The 21,664-nt window shown below is 49.6% G+C and overlaps 1 protein-coding gene across 5 annotated transcripts; it reads left to right on the top strand.

Annotated features, from left to right (window-relative positions):
- The first annotated feature begins 3,026 nt into the window (after positions 1 to 3,026).
- LOC141949215 (cell adhesion molecule CEACAM15-like) lies at positions 3,027 to 21,380 on the top strand. Of its 5 annotated transcripts, XM_074882543.1 has the most exons (12): positions 3,048 to 3,082; positions 9,226 to 9,356; positions 9,453 to 9,584; positions 10,899 to 11,240; positions 14,241 to 14,510; positions 14,725 to 14,841; positions 15,939 to 16,040; positions 16,849 to 16,971; positions 17,215 to 17,310; positions 17,681 to 17,773; positions 18,948 to 19,021; positions 19,950 to 21,380. In XM_074882543.1, the coding sequence occupies exons 3-12, from the start codon at positions 9,551 to 9,553 to the stop codon at positions 19,989 to 19,991; spliced, it is 1,293 nt and encodes a 430-aa protein (XP_074738644.1). In that variant the 5' UTR covers positions 3,048 to 3,082; positions 9,226 to 9,356; positions 9,453 to 9,550; the 3' UTR covers positions 19,992 to 21,380. The 5 variants fall into 5 exon arrangements, with proteins under 5 accessions (XP_074738642.1, XP_074738646.1, XP_074738644.1 ...); XM_074882541.1 differs by lacking the exon at positions 9,226 to 9,356 and having other exon boundaries at positions 3,027 to 3,082; XM_074882542.1 differs by lacking the exons at positions 3,048 to 3,082; positions 9,226 to 9,356 and adding an exon at positions 5,084 to 6,972.
- The last annotated feature ends 284 nt before the right edge of the window (positions 21,381 to 21,664 follow it).

The raw sequence follows: 21,664 nt of genomic DNA, 5'->3' as shown, positions 1-21,664 counted from the left end.
GGCAGTGTCAGGCTTTGTCCCCCTGAATTCACAGGTCTATGTACTGCCTGTCCCTTTTAGTATGGGACAGCATCTCCAGGGAACTGCTGTCCCATCCCCACGAGGCAGATGGGGGCGGGGGGGGTCGGGGGCAGCAGCTGATCTGAGCTCCTGCTCTTTAAACTGTTTGCTTAAATGCAAATCACTCTATGCGGGGTGTGTGGGGGGGGTGATATTATCTCCTCCTCTACCATCTGGGTTTTCCTGCCTGCAAGGAGGGGCTCAGCTGTGGGGCGTTTTGGGGTGGTGGGGATGGCAGGATCTGGAAGCTGCCTACATGGAGGCAGTCCTGCCTGCACTTTCGGGCAGAGGAGGTCTCGCTCCTTGCGGTCAGCAGGAATCTGGATCCTTATTAACTTCTTGTAATTTTTTTTGGTCTTCCTCCTTGTTTTTTCCTGCCTTAACAGTCAATGTCACATCCGCAGCTCAGATCCCCTGCTCTCCCGCTTCCCGCATAGAGAAACAACAGCTCCTGGGCCTCCTGTTTCAGGAAAATGGGGAAAAATCCTGTTACCTTCAGCTGGAACCATATTTTCTATGGGCCCCTCTCCAAACAACCCAATTTAGGAGGAGGATGCAACTGAAGATCAGGAGTTAAGTAAGATGGAGTTACAAGAAAAATATACATTCAAATCAAAAGTGGGAGTTTAGGCTTTGAGCACCCTGTGGTTTTACCCCACGTCTAAGCAATGATTTGTGACTGGCTTCAGCTGTTGGGTTACAGAAAAACGATGACTTGTAGCTTAATCTCAGGTTGAGTGTTCAGAGTTTGGCAAGTTTTAAGGGACATCAAACTGCAAAAGGCCACAGAGGTCATTATTGCCTTTGGCATCAGCTAATTGCACAAAGCAAATCAGGCAGCAGAGAGTAGTCAGAGATGAAGTAACTCACAGACCTAGTAAGTATCTCAGGCAAAATACCCTCATCCCATCAGGGTGCCAATGTGATATATTCAGCTTCCTGCTGGTACCTGAGAGCAGCCTGCTCTGCTGTACCAGAGATTGCAACTGTATTAGAGGTAGGAGTTAAGAATTCACCTATTTCTATGGCTTTTTAATGTCTCTTTCTCAGTTCCACACACCCCCCTCCAGGTATTTGTGGAAATGTATCTGATCCCCTCAGTTCCGCGTGTGGGAAATCTCATGGCCAGCCCAAGGGGAAGTAAACACAAACAGACCAATGGTTCCTGCCATTTGTAAAGGGAACTTTCTCCCTCTTACAAGCACCATGTCACAAGAAACTCATTCTAGCTAATAATGGACGGAAAGGAGCTTCACTGGGGGGCATGGACCATGTTTGTGTATCTCTGAGCCTTATGTCCTGCTTTCCTGTTGCCCCAGTAGCAGTGAATAGAAACTATTTATTGACTTTGTGTTTGCTTAGCCCTTGTCAGCAAAGTCTCTGGCTTTTTTCTAATACCATTAAGCTTAAAAAAAAGTGAGTGATTTAATCTAAGCAGGGTAAACTAGACATGCTAGGTGTGTACGGTTGCTCAGGATCATGGCCAGATGGCTTTTCAATGCTGACAAGGATGCAGATTCCACAATCTCTCTGGGCAACCTGTGCTACCACTTGGTCAACCTCACAGGAAGGCAGTGTTTTCTTGTATTTAGATTGAATTTCCTTTTTAACGTGTGCTCATGATGGGCCTTCAGTGGGCACCACTGAAAAGTCTGGCTCCCTCTTCATTACAGCTCCCTTTTAGATATTTATCCCCCTTGATGAGATGTCCCTGAGCCTCCTCTCCTCCAGCCTGACAGCCCCAGCTCTCCCAGCCTCTGCTTGGATGAGAGATGCTTCAGAACATGAATCATCTCTGTGGCTCATTGCTGGACTCTCTCCAGTAAGCCCATTTCTTCCTGCACTGAAGAGCCCAGAACTGGACACAGGACTCCAGATGGGGACCCACCAGTGCTGAGCAGAGGAAAAGGGTCACCCCGCCCTTGTACTGTGGTGATGCTCCTTCTAATGTAGCCCAGGGCACCACTGACCACCTTTGCTGCTTGAGTACGTTGCTGGCTCATGGTCAACAACATGGTGTCCACCAGGACCCACAGGCTCTGCAGAGCTGCTTCCCAGCCAGTCAGCCTCTACCTGTCCTGGTGCCTGGGGCTGTTCCTTCCCAGGGGAAGGATTTGGCATGTCCCCTTGTTGAACCGCACAAGGTCCCTCTCAGCCCATTTCTGCAGCCTGTCAAGTTACTCTGGATGGCAGCATGACCCTTGGGTGTACCAACTGCTCCTTCCAGCTCTGTAGCATTGGCAAATTGGCTGAGGATGCGCTCTGTCCTGTCATCCAGGTCATTAATGAAGATGTTAAATGGGACTGGCCCCACTACCAACCCCTGGGATGCACTGTTAGCGACAGCCCTCCAGGCCTGGCTGTTCATAGAGTGGTTTGGGTTGGAAGGGACCTTAAACATCATCTAGTTCCAACCCCCTGCCATGGGCAGGGACACCTTCCACTAGACCAGGTTGCTCAAAGCCCCGTCCAGCCTGGCCTTGAACACTGCCAGGGAGGGACCATCCCTGGAATTGGGTTGGTTTCAGCCAGTTTTCAACCCACCCCACTGCCCACTTATCTGGCCCAGACTTGGTCAGCTTGTTTATGAGGATGCTATGAGTGACAGTGTCAAAAGACCAACTTGCCAAGTGCAATGGTGGTGGGTAGAAGGTGGCACTTAGTGAGGAGCCAGAGGTGCCAGGGTATAGGGACGGGCTGGAGATATTTCCTAGAGCTGCAATGTCTCTTGCCGAGTGGAAAGCTGAAGGTCCAGGTCCCTGCAGAAGTGGAAGCGATGGAGGCGGCTTTGGCTGCGCGGGTCCGAGGGACGCTCAACCGCCTTCCCACGGAGTTACCCGCACCCCACACCTGTTCTTTAAACACCCGCGGGGCCTGGACCGCCCCTTTACAGCGTGGGAAGCCGAGGGCTCCGGCAGAGCCCGCCCAGGCACCGCCCGCCCCCGGCCCGACCCGGCCCCCCTCCTGTCACATTCCGCTCGCCCGGGCCGAGCAGCAGCGGGACAGCGGCCCCGGGGCCACGGTGAGTGTCGTGGGGGGAACCAGAGGTTCCATGGCGGGAGCGGGGTCCGGCTCCGGGCTGCAGCCTCTGGGGCTGCTCTGTGGGGCGGGGAGGTGGGCATGGGGGATGGAGGGATGGGGACGGGACGAGGGTCCAGGGGCTGGAGTGATGGGAAGAGCGACTGGGGCGATGGGGCCGGGGACCTGGAGCGATGGGGATGGAGGGATGAAACAGGGGCCGGGGGGATTCCCCCCCACGCCGTGCTTCCCTGCAGGAGCTCTTCCCTGCCAGGAACTGGGCTCTGCTCCCCAGGCTCAGCTCTCCTCTTCTACTCAGCCCCAGAAATATTAAATAAATACTTGCAGGCAGTCAAGTAAGTCCTCACAGTGCTGTTTATAGAGCTCCCAAACAACCCGCCTCTCCCCCCATCCCTTCCCTGGTTATCTGAGCACATCCAGAGAGCTCTGCTCAAGCATCTGCAGCCTTGCCACCACCACGGTGCATCTGCTCGCTTTGTCCAGCCGCCTGCTGAGCCCCGATCACCCATGCCACCGGCACCGTCAGAGCTGGCCACTCTGCTGGTAGCAGGCCGGTGGCTGGCTGAAGCCCCCTCGCACGTGGAGTAACTCGTCATGGCACTTGCAGTTGGGTTTGGTGGCCTCTTTTTTGCACGTGTGTTTTGGGCTACTCAGTCCCAGGACTCTTTGTCAAGTTTAATTTGTCTGTCCTGATGGCAGGGTGTGAAGTGCATTAGGCAAGGGCAGGGTGAAGTTACAGAAGTCTCTGAAGTAACTCATAGTTCGTTTATGAGGAAAGGGGTTTCTTGGTTTATTTAGAGCTGCACTTAGGCATAAAGGTGCTTTTTTCTAGATTAGGTTACACCTGCTTCTTTTTTGGTTACTCTCATTTCTGATTTGAGCATGAACAAATCACAGTTTGCATCAGCCATAAAGAACCTTCACAATAATCCTGCTGTTTACAGGGGACTTGGGGGTTTAGCTGAAGGTATTTTTCCCTTCCATGCAAACCATTACTGCTGAGTACCATTTCACAATTTCTCTACCTGTCATCAGTTGTAGCTGTTCCCCATTGCCATTCTTTTTGCCATGCCTTAGCAGATGTGAGACTGAGAGCAGAGCTAGACGTTATTCAGTGGAGTTTCATATTTGCTAATGTGACATTTAATCTTTCAAAGCTGTGGGATGGCTTATAATAGGATCATTTGCATCTTTTTTTTTTATTATGTCAGGAAAGACCAAAGAGTCATTACAAGGGCTTCTATTATCTGTTAACCTAGGCCAGGGGAAATACATGCTTGTAATGACTCCTAATGTAAACTCATGTGTTACACCACGCTCGTTCAGGAGACGTGCCCCCAGGTAAACGTGGTGGTTGAGCAGTCCCATCCTGTGCAGGGCCAGCCAGCCCCCACAGCCCACGCTTACAGAACGCTTAGCCCGAGACCTCCCCCACTGTCCTTTTGTCAGGGGTTGGTAAAGACTTTCCTTTTTACCCATCACCTTTACTTTCCTAGCGTGGCTGCACAGGTGCTGGCAAAATGATAATGCCAGAGCTAATGGCAAAATGATATTGCCAGAGCTAACAGCAAAACGCAGCACCTGCTCCTGTGCTGACTGCGTCACCCCGCATGCAGCTGATGCTGTCTTTGCCAGCACACCACGAGCCCCTTTGGCTCACCGCAGATGTTGGCAGCTGCCAACGTCTATGCTACATGCAAACCACCAGAGGAAGGAGGAGGAGGTGGTTGCAATACCGGCAAAGCAGTTCTTTGGCCCCTCTATCCCTAAGGGAGCCTCTTACCCCTCTCCAGCAGCAGGGAGGCCTCACTCACTGCCTTGCCTGCAGAAGGCTGATAAATAGCAGCAGATCCCAAAGCTTGGAAGAGCTTTGTAGTGCTGGGGAGCTTCCCTTCCCCCAACACAGACAGTTTTTGTTTGGATATGTGGTGCCTTAGTGATATCATAGCTCCAGTTCACATAATGAGTCTTTTTTTGCAGCTGAAAAACAGCTGACGCACATCCCATTCCTAAAAGTCTGAATGAGAGGCTGAAGTGCCTTGGATGTGTTTCACAAGTACCACGTGCATGCTTTGTCATGAAGATCCTAAGATATTCCTTAAAAAGACCTCTTTGCAAAACTCCAGCAGGCTGCAGCGTGCTTCTGTTTCAGCTTTTCCATGTGGATTCTGTAAAAATGAAAGATAACACAGCATAACAACGATGCTAGAGGCCAAGGGGAAAACATGATAGCCTAACATATATTCATCTTCATGAGTCTGATTCCTCTCCCTATTCATGTAGGATTCTGTGAAAACTTCTGAAAATATCTGCCCCTTACCAAAAGTGTTGCTTCACATTTACAACTGCTGCTCAGACTGCAAATACTCGACTGTGCTAATGCCTTGTGTGAGACAAGAGGTTCTCTCCACAAGATAAAACAGCCTGCATGATCACAGGCAGATCAAACCCACCCTCTGCCTTGCATGGGCATCTCTTTACCCAAAGGCTCTTACCCATTTCCCCAGCCACGAATCTGAGGAGTCCTGGTCTGCTGGGGGAGGGAAGAAGGGAGGAGGAAGACAGATTAATTTTTCAAAAGAGCAGTAGGACTTTGAGCAGGAGGTGCAATACATGCCCTCCTTCCACGTACACCTTATTCTCCATCTCCTGTAGGCCTTATCCACTCTCTGTTGGCATGGGGAGACTGTTGTACCAGCTGCACTGGGTGGGAAGAAGGTCATTTTCACACCTATTTGGATTTGCTTGGATAAAGAAAATCCTCTGTCTCTAAAGAACATAAACACATTTTCCACAGCTCTTGTTCTTATAGCCTTAAAACATCCCTGTAAGCTATCAAACAAAACATGGTTCTCATTTTCCTGTAAAAAAGCCACAAGCAGTTCTTGCCCAAACCTCAGAGAGCAAGAGGATACCAGCAAAAACGGTCAAAAAAGAGGCTAATTTTAGCACCACAACGCTCCCATCTCAAACCCTCCTCCAGGACCTCAAGCATTTTGCAAAGGGAAAGAAGACATAATCTCCTGCTTCTTTTCCACTTCTAATTAGACCTGTTGGTTAATGAGCAAATAAAATACCAGTTGTGAGGAAATCCTACATGTTGTGGTTTGAGCACCATGTGGCCTTTCACTCACCCCTTCCCCACCAGCGCTGGGAAGGAGAAAAATTAATCAAAAGGCTCAGGAACAGAGATAAGGACAGAGAGGGGTCGCTCACCCGTTAACGGTCACAGGCAAAAGACAGGCTCATTAGGGGAAGAAAAAGAACATCACTTTAATTCAAAACACTAAGATAACAACACTTAACAGAGAGAATGGGACAGTAAGAAGCGTTACCATATCTTAAAAACACCTCCCCCCACCCCTCCCTTCTTCCCGCACTCAGTTTTGCTCCCAATATTTCTACCTCCTCCCCCAGCAGCACAGGGGCAGGGGATGGGGGGTGCAGTCAGTCCAACGCTTCTTCCTCCAAGGTGAGGGGAGGCACTCTTCTTCGTTCATCCCCCTGCTCCACATGGCATCCCTCTCACAGGAGACAGTCCTCCACAAACTCTCTCTGCCGTGAGTCCTCCCCCTGAGATGCTCCGGCGTGGGTCACCTCCATGTGTTGCAGTCCTCCCAGCAACGAACAGCAACAGCAGGGTCTGCTTCTTCCCACGGAGTCCCAGGGGTCCTCCACAGGCTGCAGGCGAATCTCTGCTCCTCCAGTGGCCTCCATGGGTGGCAGTGGGGTGGCCCTGCCGTCTCACCACAGGATACAGAGGGGCTCTCTACTCCAGCGCACATCCCCCTTCCTCCTCCTTCCTTCCACTGACCTCAGTGTTCACACTGATTTGCGGAAACAGACTCTACAACTCAGAGAGTTATACAGTAGGTATGTTTATACAGCAGGTATGTTTACTCCGGCACCAGGGTACAAGGGGATTTCTCCACAAAGCTTGCACACCCCCAGCACATTTTACCAAAAACTTATAGAGTGTTGATATACATATTCATTGGATTACAGAATACAAATATACATATGCATGAGTAAGGCTGGGTTAGTTCTAGAGGCTGGTGTCAGCAGTTTATGTTATCTTTGCACCTGCGCCTTGCCTCCTGGGGGTCGTCTTCGGGGGTCTTTGGGAGGAAGGCTCGTAGTCTTTCTCACCTTGTACTTTTCCTCGGAGCATGCGCAGATTCTCTTAGCCAATTTCTTGAACAAGAAGAGTGGTTTCAGCCGGTTTACTCATTCTATCTTAACTAAAAGTACCAGTGTATCAATTTCTACCATCCATATATGAATATCTATTCATTACAAAGGCTAAACTAGTTAGAGCACATCTGCTTTCCAAGGACAAGAAACATTTTTGCCAAACATAGTAATTCTTGGTAAGTTTCCACAGAAAACTGCTTTGTTTTGATGAACACAGTAGCAGTAGCCTTTGGTGAGCTTCCACAGAACAGTCAGGGCAAGCAGGATTATTAAGCAATATTCAGAAATCATTATAAGTTGCTATAAGTAAATAAGTTGCAAAGTAGGTGATCATTTCCTTGTATCAGTAGCCCTCTCCTCCGCTAACAAAAACCCAGCACACTACAACAGAAGTTACAGGATTTTTCATGGTCTCCATGTACCCACTAACCTAGGAAGAGCACAAGGAGTTCATGCAAGACATGAAGACATTCAAATAACCAGCTTTCTACACGTTAACATGCTTTGCAACCTGCAGCAACCACTCTGTCCCAGATAATGTAGGTTTTCAGCTGCACAGAAGCTAAATCACCCTTAACTCAGGTGATTTTCCCCAGAACCTTATTTTCTGAATTCCTTTATCAAGGCAGAGATCAGGGACATGCAGTTGGCTCCTCTGGTGGTAGGGATGTCCTGGGCTGGAGGTCTCTGTTGCAGGGGTGAACATGACATACCCTCGCTGTCTTCTGTCCCTTCGGTTTTGGGGTTGGTTTTTTTTTTCTCTTCACCTTCTTGGGGACAGTGGGCTGGGCTGGGGAGACTGCTCGGCTGGGTTCAGGAGAGCATGCTGTGCACGTGGGCAGCTCCACGGTGGAAATAGCTTCCCTTTCAGATGCTGCTCTGCTGTTTACTGGTGTCTCCGGAGGAAAGCTGGATGCTGCCAGGAGGTAATGTCTCTCTGAAGGAAGCTCAGCCTTAAACACACCTCCTCACCTCTGATTCAGAAGTCAGTTCCTTAGCCACTATCAACCTCAGGCTGTTTCTAAAATAAACCAAGTCTCTAAAACAGACCATCTTGACATCTTCTGGTCCCAGCTGAGACTCTGATCATAGGGCAGTGAAAATCCTTTCCCAAAAAGTGGTCCCACTGTCCACTTTCCCACTGTCCTCTGCCCTGATTCTTGCTCCCAAGCCTTGCAAAACCCAACAGTGAATGCAGTCCCTGTTGTCCAAGGACCAAATGTTTCAATCTGGCTCTGCAAACCAGCTCTGAGCACTAGTCCTGTTCAAATAATGCCCCATCACAAAGTGTGTTGGAGGCAGGCAGGTTGTTCTCCAGCTCTCTCATGCCCACTGATTGGTGCAGTGTGTGTTGCAGTCTCTGCAGTGAAGAAACTAAGGCAAAAGGTCTCTAAAAAAAGTTGGAGAAGTCCCACAGAACAGCATCCAAAATGACCAAGAGCTTGCAAGGAGGAACTGAAAAGTCTGAGAGCCTTCAGATTGGAGAGGAGGGGATGGGATGGAGGTTTTCAAAGTTTTAAAGGTGATGCATAGGCAGTTGCAGAGCCCATAATCATGACACAGGACAAGACCTCGAGGAAGAGATGAAATGAGTTAAAACTGAGAAAAGAAAGTACCTGTGTAGGCGCTGGGGTGTGATCATGTGGCTCCTGCTACCCTGAGAGGCTGTGAATGTGGTTGCTAAATACAAATGGGCACTTTCATAGCCAGCAGATGCAGAAATAAATACTAAAGGGACAAGGCAGGGCTGTAGCTGCTAGCATCGTAAAGCTGCAGCACACAGGAAGGGTTGCAGAAAGCAGCCAGGCACTCTTGTCCCCCCCAAAAACTGCTGCGCCTATGTTGGTCTTGATGCTGTTGGATATCAGTGGTCTTTGTGTCTAGGAGATCTTTCTTTTTTTGATCACTATGGTGAACTGGTGCTGAACACAGATGTGGTCATGACGGTTTCCCTGAGCTGCACTGTTATGAGTGGTGTGGGCTCGGGCTGCTGTACAGCAACTCCCTGCTTCAAGCCTGTGCCACCTGTGGAGATGCCAGTGCTGTGGGGCCACATGGAGAAGGTCGGGGACTCCCCCGTTGCTGCTCTGGGCACCCTTCACCTTTCCCAACCCCTGTGTGGCAGGTGCCAATGGTGTTTTTCATGGTGTCCTTCACAGGCCCATCCATCATGCCTAGAGTAGCCATCCCAAGAGCACGTCGCTGCAGAAAGAGCTCATCCCTCATGCTGGTTTGAAAGAGCCTGAAGGGCTTTACCATGTCAACCTGGCTGCAGGTGGCCATCACAGGCTGTGAGTATGAAAAGGGACTCGTGGGGGGCTTGCATCGGCTGTGCACCTCCTTGGAGAGCACATGCTTGCAGCATTTCTGTGCTCTCCTTGCATCCCTGCTGTGGACTGCGGCAGTGCTGGTGAAGGTGTGCGCTCTGGGGAGCCATCCTGGCAGGCACCTCCTTCCTCCCAGTGCTGCAGCATCACTGTACCCACCACCACCACCTTTTGCGAGCAACTCTCCTCCACTGCATGCCTAAGGATTGGTCCCCTGTGAGCCTCTTCTCTGCTCTCTGACCATGGTGTACCCTCTGGTACCCTTCCCTGAGCCTCTGAGCCTCCCCTCCACCATCTTTCCTCTTTGCTTAGATAAGCTTTCCTTTTGGTACCTGTTCCTGTAGCTTGTTCCCTCTTCAGCAGCCAGCATAACCTTTTAAACATGCTAAAAGTAGCTCCAGGGTGATGGTTCTGGCATATTTGGAGACTGGAGATATCAGACATGACTTTCTGCTTGCTAAGTCCTTTTACGCCATCAGTGCTAGGACGGGATTCTCACACCTGGGTTTTGTAGAGCCAAAGGTACATTTCCGGGTCTTACTTGCAGGCTGACCCTCACATTAGCTTCATTCTCCCCTGGGGAAACCATAAAATATTTTCAAGACAAAGGCTTTTATGTAAAGGACTGTATAGATTCCCTTTCATGTTAAAAGCAGCTCATCTACACAGCAGCTGCACCAGAGAGCAGTCGCATTACTCAGAGGTGCCAGGAAATGTGAATATGTGACAAATTAGCACCTTCCAGATGCGTAAGGTAGCTGGGTGTCTAAGTGGGAGCATTGGTTTTGCAGGGCTTAACCCCTCTTGAGAGGATGATGAGGCTGAATATGCCTGTAGGTTTTAACAGTGTTCAGAAAGGTCAGCTCTCAGACACTGGCAGCCAGGACTACATAGTCCCAGCAAGTGTGTTTCAGAGCTTGTTTTCCAAGCAATGCTCTTCCTTTCAGGTGCTGAGGGAGCAGCTCAAGATCCATGGGTGAAGCTGCACTGATTATGGTCCCTGTTAGCAACTTCTGATGTGCAGAAAACCCCCAAAAGCCCATCATTTTCATTCCAAAGGGCAAGGAATTGTCTTAACCAGCTAAGAAGCATTTCTATAACACACTAACAAAAATGTATGGGTTTTATCTTGACAAATCAGACACGTGGCATGACATGCTTCAAGAAGTCAGTTGGTAACTTGTACCAAAAAAAATTAAAAATAGAATGTACAAGCAGATTAAATTGCTCTTGCTTTAAAACTAACTCATTCTGCTCTGGCATCTCCCCTATTTCCAGACCTGTTGCTGGTTTTGCAGGGGTCCTCTACAGTGGTGGAAATCACAGAAAGAAGAATTGCAGCTGAAGGATCCTCTGTACTGATGCATGCACCAGCTATCAAGAACGTAAACTTCACCGAGTGGGAATACATAAGAAACACCACCCCTGAATTCATCCTGCAGTACTATGCAGATGACCAGGCTCTAACCATTTACTCAGCTTACAAAGGCAGAGTTATTTTCTATCCAGAGAATGGCTCAATCCTCCTGCAGAGTTTGCAAGAGACAGACAGCGGCATCTATAAAGCAACAGTTGATCTGATGCAAGATAAAGCTAGGACAACGCTCCTTGAAGTTATCAGTAAGTCAAATGTGTTGAGAGGCTGGTCTTCTCAAAGATTGGCCTGTCAGTGCAGCAGACAGGCCCACAAGATGGCAACCAGAATAGTCATAGAATTGTAGAATATCTTGAGTTGGAAGGGACCCATAAGGATCATCAAGTCCAGCTCCCTGCTCCTTGCAGGACTACCTAACCCTAAACCATATGACTGAGAGCGTCATCCAGATGCTCCTTGAACTCTGACAGGCTTGGTGCCACAACTACTTCCCTGGGGAGCCTGTTCCAGGGGCCAACCACCCTCTCAGTGAAGAACCTTTTCCTAATGTCCAACGTGAACTTCCCCTGATGTAGCTTCATTCCATTTCCTTGTGTCCTATCGCTGGTCACCAGAGAGATCAACACCTCCCCCTCCTCTGCCCTCTCTTGAGGAAGTTGTAGACTGTGATAAGCTCACCCCTCCGTGGTAAGGTCACCCCTCAGCCTTCTCTTCTCCAAGCTGAACAAGCCAAGTGACCTCATCCATTCCTTGTAAATGTTTTCCTCAAGGCCTTTCACCATCTTGGTTACCCTCCTCTGGACACAGTCATAATAGTTTGATGTCCTTCTTGTACTGAAGAGCCCAAAACTGCACCCGGTACTGGAGGTGAGGCCGCACCAGTGCCATGCAGAGTGGGACAGTCCCCTCCCTTGACCAACTAGCTATGCTGTGCGTGATGCACCCCAGGACATGGTTGACCCTTTTGGCTGCCAGGGCACACTGTTGACTCATTCAACTTGCCATCAACCCAACCCCCCAGATCTCTTTCCGTGGGGCTGCTCTCCAGCCTCTTGTCCCCCAGTTTGTATATATAACCAGGATTACCCTGTGCCATGTGGAGAATCTGGCACTTGCTCTTGTTGAATTTCATATGGTTGGTGGTTGCCCAGCTCTCTAGTCAATCCAGATCTCTCTGTAAGGCCTCTCCACCCTTGAGGGAGTCTACAGCTTCTCCTAGTTTAGTATCATCAGCAAAATTACTTAATCTACATTCAACTCCTGCATCCAAATCATTTATAAAAACATTCAAGAGCATTGGCCCTGAAATTGAGCCCTGGGACCCCACTGGTGACTGGCCACCAGCCTGATGTCACCCCATTTACTATAACTCTTTCAGCCCAACCTGTCAGCCAATTGCTCGCCCAATGTATTATGGACTTGTCTAGCTGTGTGCTGTGACATGCATCACAGAAGGATGCTGTGAGACATAGTATCAAAAGCTTTGCTAAAACAAATAAAAAAACCAACACATTTACTGACTTCTCTTGGTCAACTAGACAGGTGACCTTGTCATAAAAGGAAATTAAGTTAGTTAAGCAGGACTTTCCCCTCGTGAACCTGTGCTGGCTGTGACCAATGACTGCGTTGTCTCTCAAGTGTTTTTAAGCAACTCCCACAATAACCTTCTCCATAATTTTACCAGGCACTGAGTGAGACTGATAGGCCTGTAATCACTAGGGTCTTCCTTCTTACCCTTCTTGAAAAATGGGACATTTTCCAGCTTCCAGTTGACTGGGATCTCTCCAGATTCCCAAGACCATTGAAAAATAATGGAGAGAGGTCCCACAATAACATCAGCCAGCTCTTTCAGTACCCTGGGATGAATCCCATCGGGCTTATGTGCATCCAGATGGAGCAGCAAGTCTCAAACTAGAGGAATTCTGGTTTCATCACTACCTTGAAAGACACAGACTGGAGACCCTAAAAGAGTTGCTAGGAAATGCCAGAGGGTTTTTTGGAACTGAGTCTGGCTGTGGGTTGAGTTCCTGGTTGGGTCATCAGGCTGCATGGTGCCTTCATCCTGGAGTGATAGAAATGGGATGCCTTCTGCCTTAACTTTTATCTAGTTGTTTTGTCATGAACAGCCACTCACAGGAAGTGTATGGCATAAAATTCCCTCAAGAGAAGGGATTTCTGCTCACATTTGATGACCAAAACAAACGCCATGGTAATGATTTGAGGAACTCGGGAGCTGCAGGTTGTGGCTGGTCCCTTGGAGCTGGGACCAGAAGATCCTTCGTAGCAATTCCAGGATAAGCTGCTGCCTCACCAGTTGCCTTACTAACCCCTTCAGGATCAGATCCTGAGATCCTTGGGTTTATGGATGCTTTTCACAGGAGGGTGGGTCTGCCGGGAAGATGTGGCTCCCTGCAGGAATTCGCCCTGCATAGCTTCAGGCCTTGCAGGCTCTCTTCCTTCACACCAACATTGCCTTTCTCTGTCTCTGAACTTCCCTGAAAAATAAACAGGTTTTGAACTGCCCTTTCCTAGAGCTCAGCATCACTACATGAGCATACTGCATGTAGGACATCCAGGAATGAAGGACCTCAGGAGCATGTGGTTGCTGTCAAGTGGAAGCCCAGACATAGTTAAGCGCAACCCTGACAGGCGCAGGGACAGAATCAGCCCTCCTTTTGCACGTGGCAGGGGTCTCCAGCATGTGAGACTTGTTTCTCTGTGCTTTGGCCCATGTGGAGTTGGACCAATTTAAATGTAGGCAGCAGCAGAGTCCCACATTCCTGCTCTTTGGCTGAACTTCATGACTTCTTTGACTCTTCCCATACCTCCCTCACCACTGCAGTGTGGGAAAAGGGCTCTCCTCTTGGGACACCCCATGGCAGACAGTGTCTGGAAAGCCCCTGTCATCACTTCCCAGTGTAATTCCAACTCACAGCCCTTTTGGGTCAGTATCTCTGAGCCCAGGGTGCCATGCCTGATCTCCAAGAGTTGGTGGTGTCCATCCTAGGGGTGGCACAGTGGCAGAGATGGGGCCATCTGCTTTCTGCTTTGAACTTGGTGGATGTTGCCCTCCTCCTGCAGTATCTTCTTTCCCTCCAAACCAACCTGGCATGTAAATCAGAGGGGAAGGACCTGCTTGCTCCCCAAGGGGCTCGGTATTCTTGCATGCCAACCAGTTTTCAGGTCCAAAGCAAGGCAGTACTCATGGTCCTGGGAGTGCTACCACACTGCTCTCTGCTTTTCAGAGCCTGTGCCCCAGCCTGAGCTCCAGTGCAGTTCAAACCTGGCAGGCTCGCCCATTGAGCTGGTCTGCGTGGTGCCAGAGGGAACAGTGGCTTCCATTTCCTGGAAGAAGGAGAAACATCCCCTTCCCCCCGAAAAGTGCTATCTGCTCTCTGAAAACATCACCGTGCTGCAGATAAGGAACGGAGATAAGTCGGACTGCGGATCCTACTCCTGCAACGTCAGCAATGTGATAAGCTGGAAGGAGGCAGCTCTGAACCTGACAGTGACAGGTGAGCCTCCCCTGGCCGTGGTGGATCTGGCAGTCTGTCATCATGTCACAGGTCCGCCCCGCAGGGTGCAACGGTCTGTCATGGGCTTTCCTGAGCAAGAAAGACCCAGGACTCATCCCTCGGGTTTTCCAGCATGTTGCGATTTCCTGGGATTGCTGCTCTGTGTTTTGGGGTTGTCCCCAGCACGGGGTTTCCCTCCTGCCCTGTCTTGCAGGTCTCACGCCTCCTCTATACCACGCGCAGAGGCTGGCTGGTGTTGCACTGATGTTTGTTGCCGTCTCCGCCACCAGCTTCATGATCCTGTTCTGTCAGCTGAGGGATCACAGGTTCGGTGAGTGCCAAGACTGCACCCCAGTCCCCCAAACTAAACCCTTTTCTCCCTACCGTGGACAGGGCAGATGTCAGAAAGCCTCAGCCAAGCTCCTTCTCCCCTCTCATTCTAATTCACTTCAGTAGTGGGAGGAAATGTGCTCAGCTTGCACATTTCTTCTTATGCCTCTGTAGCTTGCACAGAAAATAAAACTCCCTAGAAGTAGCTAATCCCAACTAGTTTTGTGAGAGATGGAGCCAAAAATATCACAGTACCAAGCATCTGAGTAATTTCTCTCCCATTCTTCAGGCATCCCTGGGAAGAAATAAAAGTGCAGGACATGCAGGCTGCATGGGAAGAGCCTTCCTGCCTGGAGCTGGCCAAAGATCATGTCTCATGGGTTTTGGTGACCAAGCACACTGGTGTTTGGGTCATGACATTGGATCCATACCCAAGGAGTGTACAGGTTAATGTGGGTGCTTCAGTAGCAACATATATATTAACAGAAAACAAACCCAAAGACTTAGCCAACAGCAAGTCCTCCCACACAGTCTGTAATCTGCTAGTGCATTCTACCCACCACAAATAATTCCCAGAATAACAGAGACCATCTGGAGAGCAGAGGTGAAGCCCTACAGCTGTCGGGAAAGTTCTCCCACATGTATTTGTCTCTCAGCATTAACACTGGGGACATGTGCAGGTTGTGGCGTTAGGTCTTGCCTAGGTCTCCCCTGAGGAGTGCTCCATGCCTGGTGCTTGTGGCAAGAGCTTGTGCCATGTGGGCTTTCCCCCATGACATGGGTCTCCAGAGGAAATCCAGCACTAGTCAGGTCATTATAGGAGACAAAATCTCAGGCAGAAGTGTTATAAAGTGTCTCACTAGGTGGAACTGGTGTCTGGTTCAGCGTGGAACAACCCCAAATCTGGCTGCTTTCTCCTGGTTCCTCCTGAAGTCAAAAAAAAAGCCCTTGAAAGTTCATCAGGTTTTCTCTTCAGGGTTTCTAAACCTCAGGGATTCAATTCTTTACAAAGAAAACCTGTTCTTGTTGTTATCTTTCATTTGGAGGCTGCACCCATCCTTTTTATGTGGTACTGAGTACATTTGCTGTTTTTCTCAGGAAAGGAAGAATGGAAACATATGATTCTGTTCACCTACATATTGCTGTGTATCTCCTCTCTCCTCCTGCTTGCCACATCCATCATCTGGATGCTGGAAGAAGGTAGGATTCATTTAACCTCATTTGTTCTTGATTGCTTCAGTGTCTCATCTTTCTTCTTCCTCCAGGTCTTTACAGTAGCATCTTTGATGTAGCAGTACTTGATTTGGAGAAATGGAAGTTAGACTTCACTGCTCTGTAGCCTGCAAGTCCCTCTTTATCTGCTCTTTTGAAACCAAAGGGCTAAATTTGTCCCTGTGCACTCTTCAGGTACCACTACCCTTCTCCAGGACTTCTCAAAAATTAAAAACTGGTCAGAAACCACTTCCACCAGACCTTAAGGAACCATGGGCAGCGAACACAAAGTTCAGCTGTTCTAAAACTGCTTTGTAGCCAGTTCTTCCATGTCCCAGGCTGAGGCTACCTATTTGTCATGCCATGGGTGCTCATTTGCTATGTGCTGAGCTGCAAGCAGACATTAAGGCAAACAAGCCCAAAGAAACAGCCCTCTGAAACATGCAGGTTTTCTCCCATTCTCTGTTGAAAGAAGGGTGCTGCCTATGTGTACATTTATAATAAATATTGCTTGCTACCAACTTCCAGAATAAAAACCACCCTCAGCTGTAAGATACAGTCCCCTGGCCAGCAGCACCGAGCCAGCCCCATCCCCAGGCCCTGGGGACCCTTCTTGGCTGCAGCCTGCAGCCCTGCTCCTGCTGCACAGCCCTGTTGCACAGGGTGACAGATCCTGCACTCCCAGACGCAGCACTTGGGTGCAGAGTCACCACAAGCCAACTTCCCTTGCCTTGTTCTCAGTCCACTGCTTCCACCAGTTTCCATCTCACCTTCTGGTTTACTTCTCCTCCCACAGGTGTTTCTGTTGACTTCGCCTTCCTTGGGATCTTCTTCTTTATTTCAGTAATACAAACTGCCTGGAGAGCAGCAGCAGTGGTGTGGAGACCAGCAGCTCTTAGCTGCTTCAAAATCAAAATGTGTAAGTAAGTTGCTGTTTATGTTCTAAACCTCTGCTGGAAAAGGCCTGATAAAAGCCCAGGAGTAAACTCTTAAGTTTTCACTCCCAGGAGGGAGTGGAAGCTCGGCATGCTGCTGTGGTGCACGTCTAGAGCCATTTCCAATGCCTTGCTTGCTCTCCCACCAAAGTCCAGCTACTCCACATGCCAGCCTGCACTCCTTGCACACTTTCCTCTCATCTGGGAGCAATTTTTCCCTCTCCCAGGGTGCGGTGTCATCTGGAACTCTACAGCCCCCACAACACTGATCGTCAACTTTTTGTTCACCATCGTCTTGCTCTGCAATATCCGGCAGCTCCATGGTAAGGGATGTCCTGGGTTTGCACCATTCATGCCCTTGCTTGCCTTTCTTCTGGAGAGCAGTAGCGTATCTGGTAGGGGTTGGCTTCACACAGGTCAGCGAGAGTCCTTAGGTGGCTTTGCATGGTTGGTCCTAGAAGAATCTGTGTTGTAGTTGATGTAGTCGTGGCAGCTTCGCGCTGAGCGGGGAGATTGTAGCTCTTAAGTAGCAAAGCAAGGTTCATCCTGCTGGCTCCATGATTTGAAACACAGGCATCCCCCATCTCCATGGCTTAGGAATTCCCTGGATTAAATTCATGGCACGTAAATGTTCAAAGGGGGGTGTTGGCCAGAGGAGCAACTGCTGACAACTTCTCCCTTTCTCTTTGGCAGAACGAGGCTGCTCAGAGGCTGTTGATCTAATAAGCACATGTGTCTTCACTGCTGTAGCAGCCTTTATAACACTGCTGCTCCTCCTCCTATGGTGTAAGTAGCCCTGCAATTTCCTTCCCAGAACCATAATGAGCTGCTCAGCCACTGAGAGCCCCCAAGTTCAGCCCTCACACCGTCCTCTGGCAGCGGGTATGAGGAAAGATGCTTTCAGTTAGATAAAAGCCAGACTTTTAAAGAGCAGGACTGTCCAAATCAGCTGAGGACCCAACTCTGATGTCTGACCTTTTAGGAAAGCCACAGTAGGCACTGGTCCCTGCCTGCAGTCCTCGCCAGCCCCTCTGCTTTGTCCACGGATGCTCAAGGAAAGTGAGTTTTTCCTCCATAATGTCCTACCATGGTCTTCCCTAATGATAGCCATACCCTGGTCAAAAAAAACCTCAGCTATGGCAAACTTTGGGAGAAAAACCTATCTGATAAACAGGCAAAAATAGGTCTGGGAACATCTTATGACCCAGGAGAGCAGCTGACCAGTCATCCCCGTGAAGTGGGGCTTGCAGATTGAGGGCAAGTAATTCCATTTTCCATCCTGCCAACTCTGGGATCGGAGGGAAGAGATCAGGGATGTGATTTCTACATGTCTACAATGGTTTTTCCAGCTTCTCCTTTTAAAGTTCCTTGTTTCTGTGGTCTTGTCATGTGAATCCCCTCATTGCCATGATTAGCAATTGTATCTGGCCTCCCTCTGCACAGGCTCTGTGGTGGCCTGGTCTCAAGGGCCAGCTGGCCATCCCAGCAGGCTTCCCAGAAATGCTAGCTCAGCCTTCGGGATCACATGTAGCATCTCAGGGAACTGGTGAAAAGGAGGGTCAGTAGCATATTGAGGAGAGGATGCCCTCCAGGAGAGGATTGAAAGGGGACTCTCATGCTTTCCCAGAGTGCACAGAGCATTTCCAAGTCTGAAATATATGAAATATTGCACTGAGTCCATACAGCCAAAGGGAGGCAGGTTAGAGCTGTGGGGCCTTGCAGCAAGGTGAGTGTTGTAGGCAGAAGTCCACACTCCACACTGCCTTCTTGCTTTGATGCCCCAAAATGGGGCTTTCCTGGGTTTGGAAACAGAGAGGCTTTGCCCAGTGAAAGGCTCCCATCTTCATTGCTCTCTGCAGCCAGCTTTTCTTCACCTGTCCTGTGAAATGCAGGGTGCAGCCCAAATTGCCAGGGTGTTGTTGGAAACCCAAGAGTTACTTGATCTTTCCTTTATTTCCAGGTTACGGGAATAAGCGGAGGGAGAAGATGAAAAACCAGCACGCCACCCAGAGCACACAAGTCATGGCCACCTCGGTAACTCACTGCCATTAGCTGGTTCCCCGTAACTGCAAATCCTTGTTATTTAATGATGACTATTTAATTCATAATGAATATTTAATTCATAATAACAAGAAAGCATCTGCCTGCCCTCCTGCAGAATGCTATGGGCTTTCTCCTCACCCTGGGGGGCACACAGTGAGCCTGTCAGTGGCTGGTGCTGTAGTTCAGCTTGGTCCCACAGGACTCCTGGGGTCAGTGCCATGTCGTGGGGAGCTTTCCTGGGTTTGGGGATGTGGTGGACGATGCCCCGAGCACCGCTGTGCCAGCACTACAGGGACATGCTCAGCTGCCCAGAGAAACATCTCGGTGTCCCGAGTATACCAGTTCTCAGGGCTGCTGCAGTTTGATTTGTGTAAAAACATGCTCTTCTACCACACCTAACCCAAAACAGCTACAAATAAGACACAGAGGAAAACCACAGGTCCTTTACCACAACATCAACCTTAAACACAGACAGCTCCTGTATTCACTTCACTCTCTCCCTCCTCCGCCCCACTCTGCCTCAGAGAAACCTCCCTCTCTCCCACACCAGCACCACCTTCCTCTCCTGCCTCCTTATTTCAGAGGTGCCAGAAGGATTTGAGGATCAGGGGAGCCCTCCCACAGCTAAGCTTGATGTCAGCACGGGGGCTGATGCTGCACTCCTGCATTTCAGATGGTGCAGGTTTACTGCCTTCCCCCAGACTAGTCTCTGGGGGTGATTTGAGAGATTGGGATGTTTAAGATGAGTGCAACGGCACTGTGTGCCAGGGGGGTGCTCATCGCAGGGCTGGGACAACCTGTGCCCCCCCCCCCCCCCCCCCCAGCAGCACAGCTTGCTGTGGGATGCGTCACAGTGTGGCTGAAGAGCTCCCAGTCCCTTTTGTGCCACCAAAGAACACAATCCCTGTGGTTTTGGCAGGTGATGGAAGAAATCCGAGGACAGAGACAGGAAGAGGAATAAATGGTGGTCCCTCTGCCAGCCAGGAAGCTGTGCTCATGCAGAGCTGGGGAAGAGCTCCCAGGAGCTGTGAAGCTGCTGTTGGCCAAAACAAGGAATCCATAAGCTCTGCTGCTAGCCTAGCACTAGTGAGGCAATGTTTTTGGCCAAAATCTTGCCACCCAAGTCTCCAAGCAATAGCTCCAGGTGACAAATGATACTCCCTCCACCCCACTTGCCCTGCCCTCTATTCATAAAACCCAGGCTAAGAGAAAATAAGAGCCATTGCTCTAATGCTGGTCATCACCCAAGCAGGGGCAGCTCTTCCATAATCCTGAAATTGTATCAGACTCCAAGCTGAAGGTTAACCATCCTCACTAACACTGTCACACCACATGCCTTCTTCTTTAGAATGTTAGTCAAAAAAAACCACCAACCCAAAAAGACATGTAAACCTCAATCAAGGGAAAAAGCTGATGCTCTGAAGTTGTTCAAGGAATTTGATTGAGTTGTCTCAACCGGAATGTATTCCTGCTATTAATTAGTGTAAACAACTGCAGAAGAGCAGATTGACGCTTTAGCTGCTGGCCCAGTCACTATTTGTTCCAGTTTAAAAGAGACGCATACCACGCTGCCCAAGCACTGCCGAGACGTGCTGCTGCCAGAGCTGCCCTGCCCATGCTTTTGCTTCCAAAGCTTCAAGCTGACTCTAATTTGTTTTCAGCAGAGTTCTGTTGGACTCTGCCCACGTGCAGATTTCGGTGTCACCACCCAGATGTGGTGCTGCTTTCTGTGCTGCTTCCTCTTGCCTTTATAAGTCCCTTTTTAAGGTGCAGTGAGTCAGGCTGGTGGTTCTCAGGGGTGGCAGAGCTGTGGTCATACCTGCCCCTCTAGCTTGCCTTCCCTCAATTTTACAAGGCAAATGTCCCCGTGTTTCATCACCTTCCTCAGAAAAGTCAGCCCAAGTCCTTGAAATTCTGTCCTATGCCTGCTCCTGTCCTTCCTTGTCTGCTGCCAGCTCCTTTGACCCCACACTCCCAACCTTGGAAAGGATGCCTTGCCTTTGGGAAGGATGACCAGGAAAGACATCCTGTACCTTTGGGGTGGGATTTTTTTTTAATATATTTTAAAGCATCCCTGAAATAGATTGGCCTGAGCTGATTTCCCTTCCACAGGACCCTTAACCAGCCTTGCATTCATACCATGGCCTTCAGCAGTTTCCTCTGCAGGTTGTAACATTTTAGGTGAAGCTGGAGTAAGTTCTGCCAAGGTCCTTTTTTTTGTCCCCCTTGGACAGGATGTCAGTTCTAAAACATGTTCATCCATAAAAGAAAGCAAGGGGAAAAAATACCTTATGTTACTTTTTTCTTCGTTTTGTTATAGCTGCTCTAATAAATGTATTTCACGTGGATACTTCCGTGTGTATCCCCATCTTGCTTCCTCAAGCAGAAGACAATTCCATCCTATTCCCAATCCCGCTCATGGGCTGGTTCCTGCCCCAGTTTCACTGTTCAGGTGTGAGTTTAGGGCTTTGCTGCCATTTCCACAGCTGCCTCTCCCCTTGGCTTCCCAGCTGGGTGCTGGTTTACATCGGTGAAAGGGGAATGCTGTTTTGGGAAGAAGCCCTTTTCTCCCTCTGTGTTGGACCTGCTTTTTTCTGGCTGCTGAGCACTGCGAGGCTAGGATGGGACTTGAGG

This window comes from Strix uralensis, chromosome 13, assembly GCF_047716275.1.
Source record: "Strix uralensis isolate ZFMK-TIS-50842 chromosome 13, bStrUra1, whole genome shotgun sequence".
NCBI classification, from domain to species: domain Eukaryota; kingdom Metazoa; phylum Chordata; class Aves; order Strigiformes; family Strigidae; genus Strix; species Strix uralensis.
Note: the sequence above shows the minus strand (reverse complement) of the source record. Positions and strands in the feature narration are given on the sequence as shown.

What these genes read in the sequence shown, in the direction of transcription:
- LOC141949215 (XM_074882541.1), top strand. Translation starts at nt 9,551, where the DNA reads ATGTCAACCTGGCTGCAGGTGGCCATCACAGGCT. An exon ending in CATCTGGATGCTGGAAGAAG is followed by an intron (nt 16,041 to 16,848) that starts GTAGGATTCATT and finishes CTCCTCCCACAG; the next exon opens with GTGTTTCTGTTGACTTCGCC. An exon ending in CAATATCCGGCAGCTCCATG is followed by an intron (nt 17,311 to 17,680) that starts GTAAGGGATGTC and finishes TCTCTTTGGCAG; the next exon opens with AACGAGGCTGCTCAGAGGCT.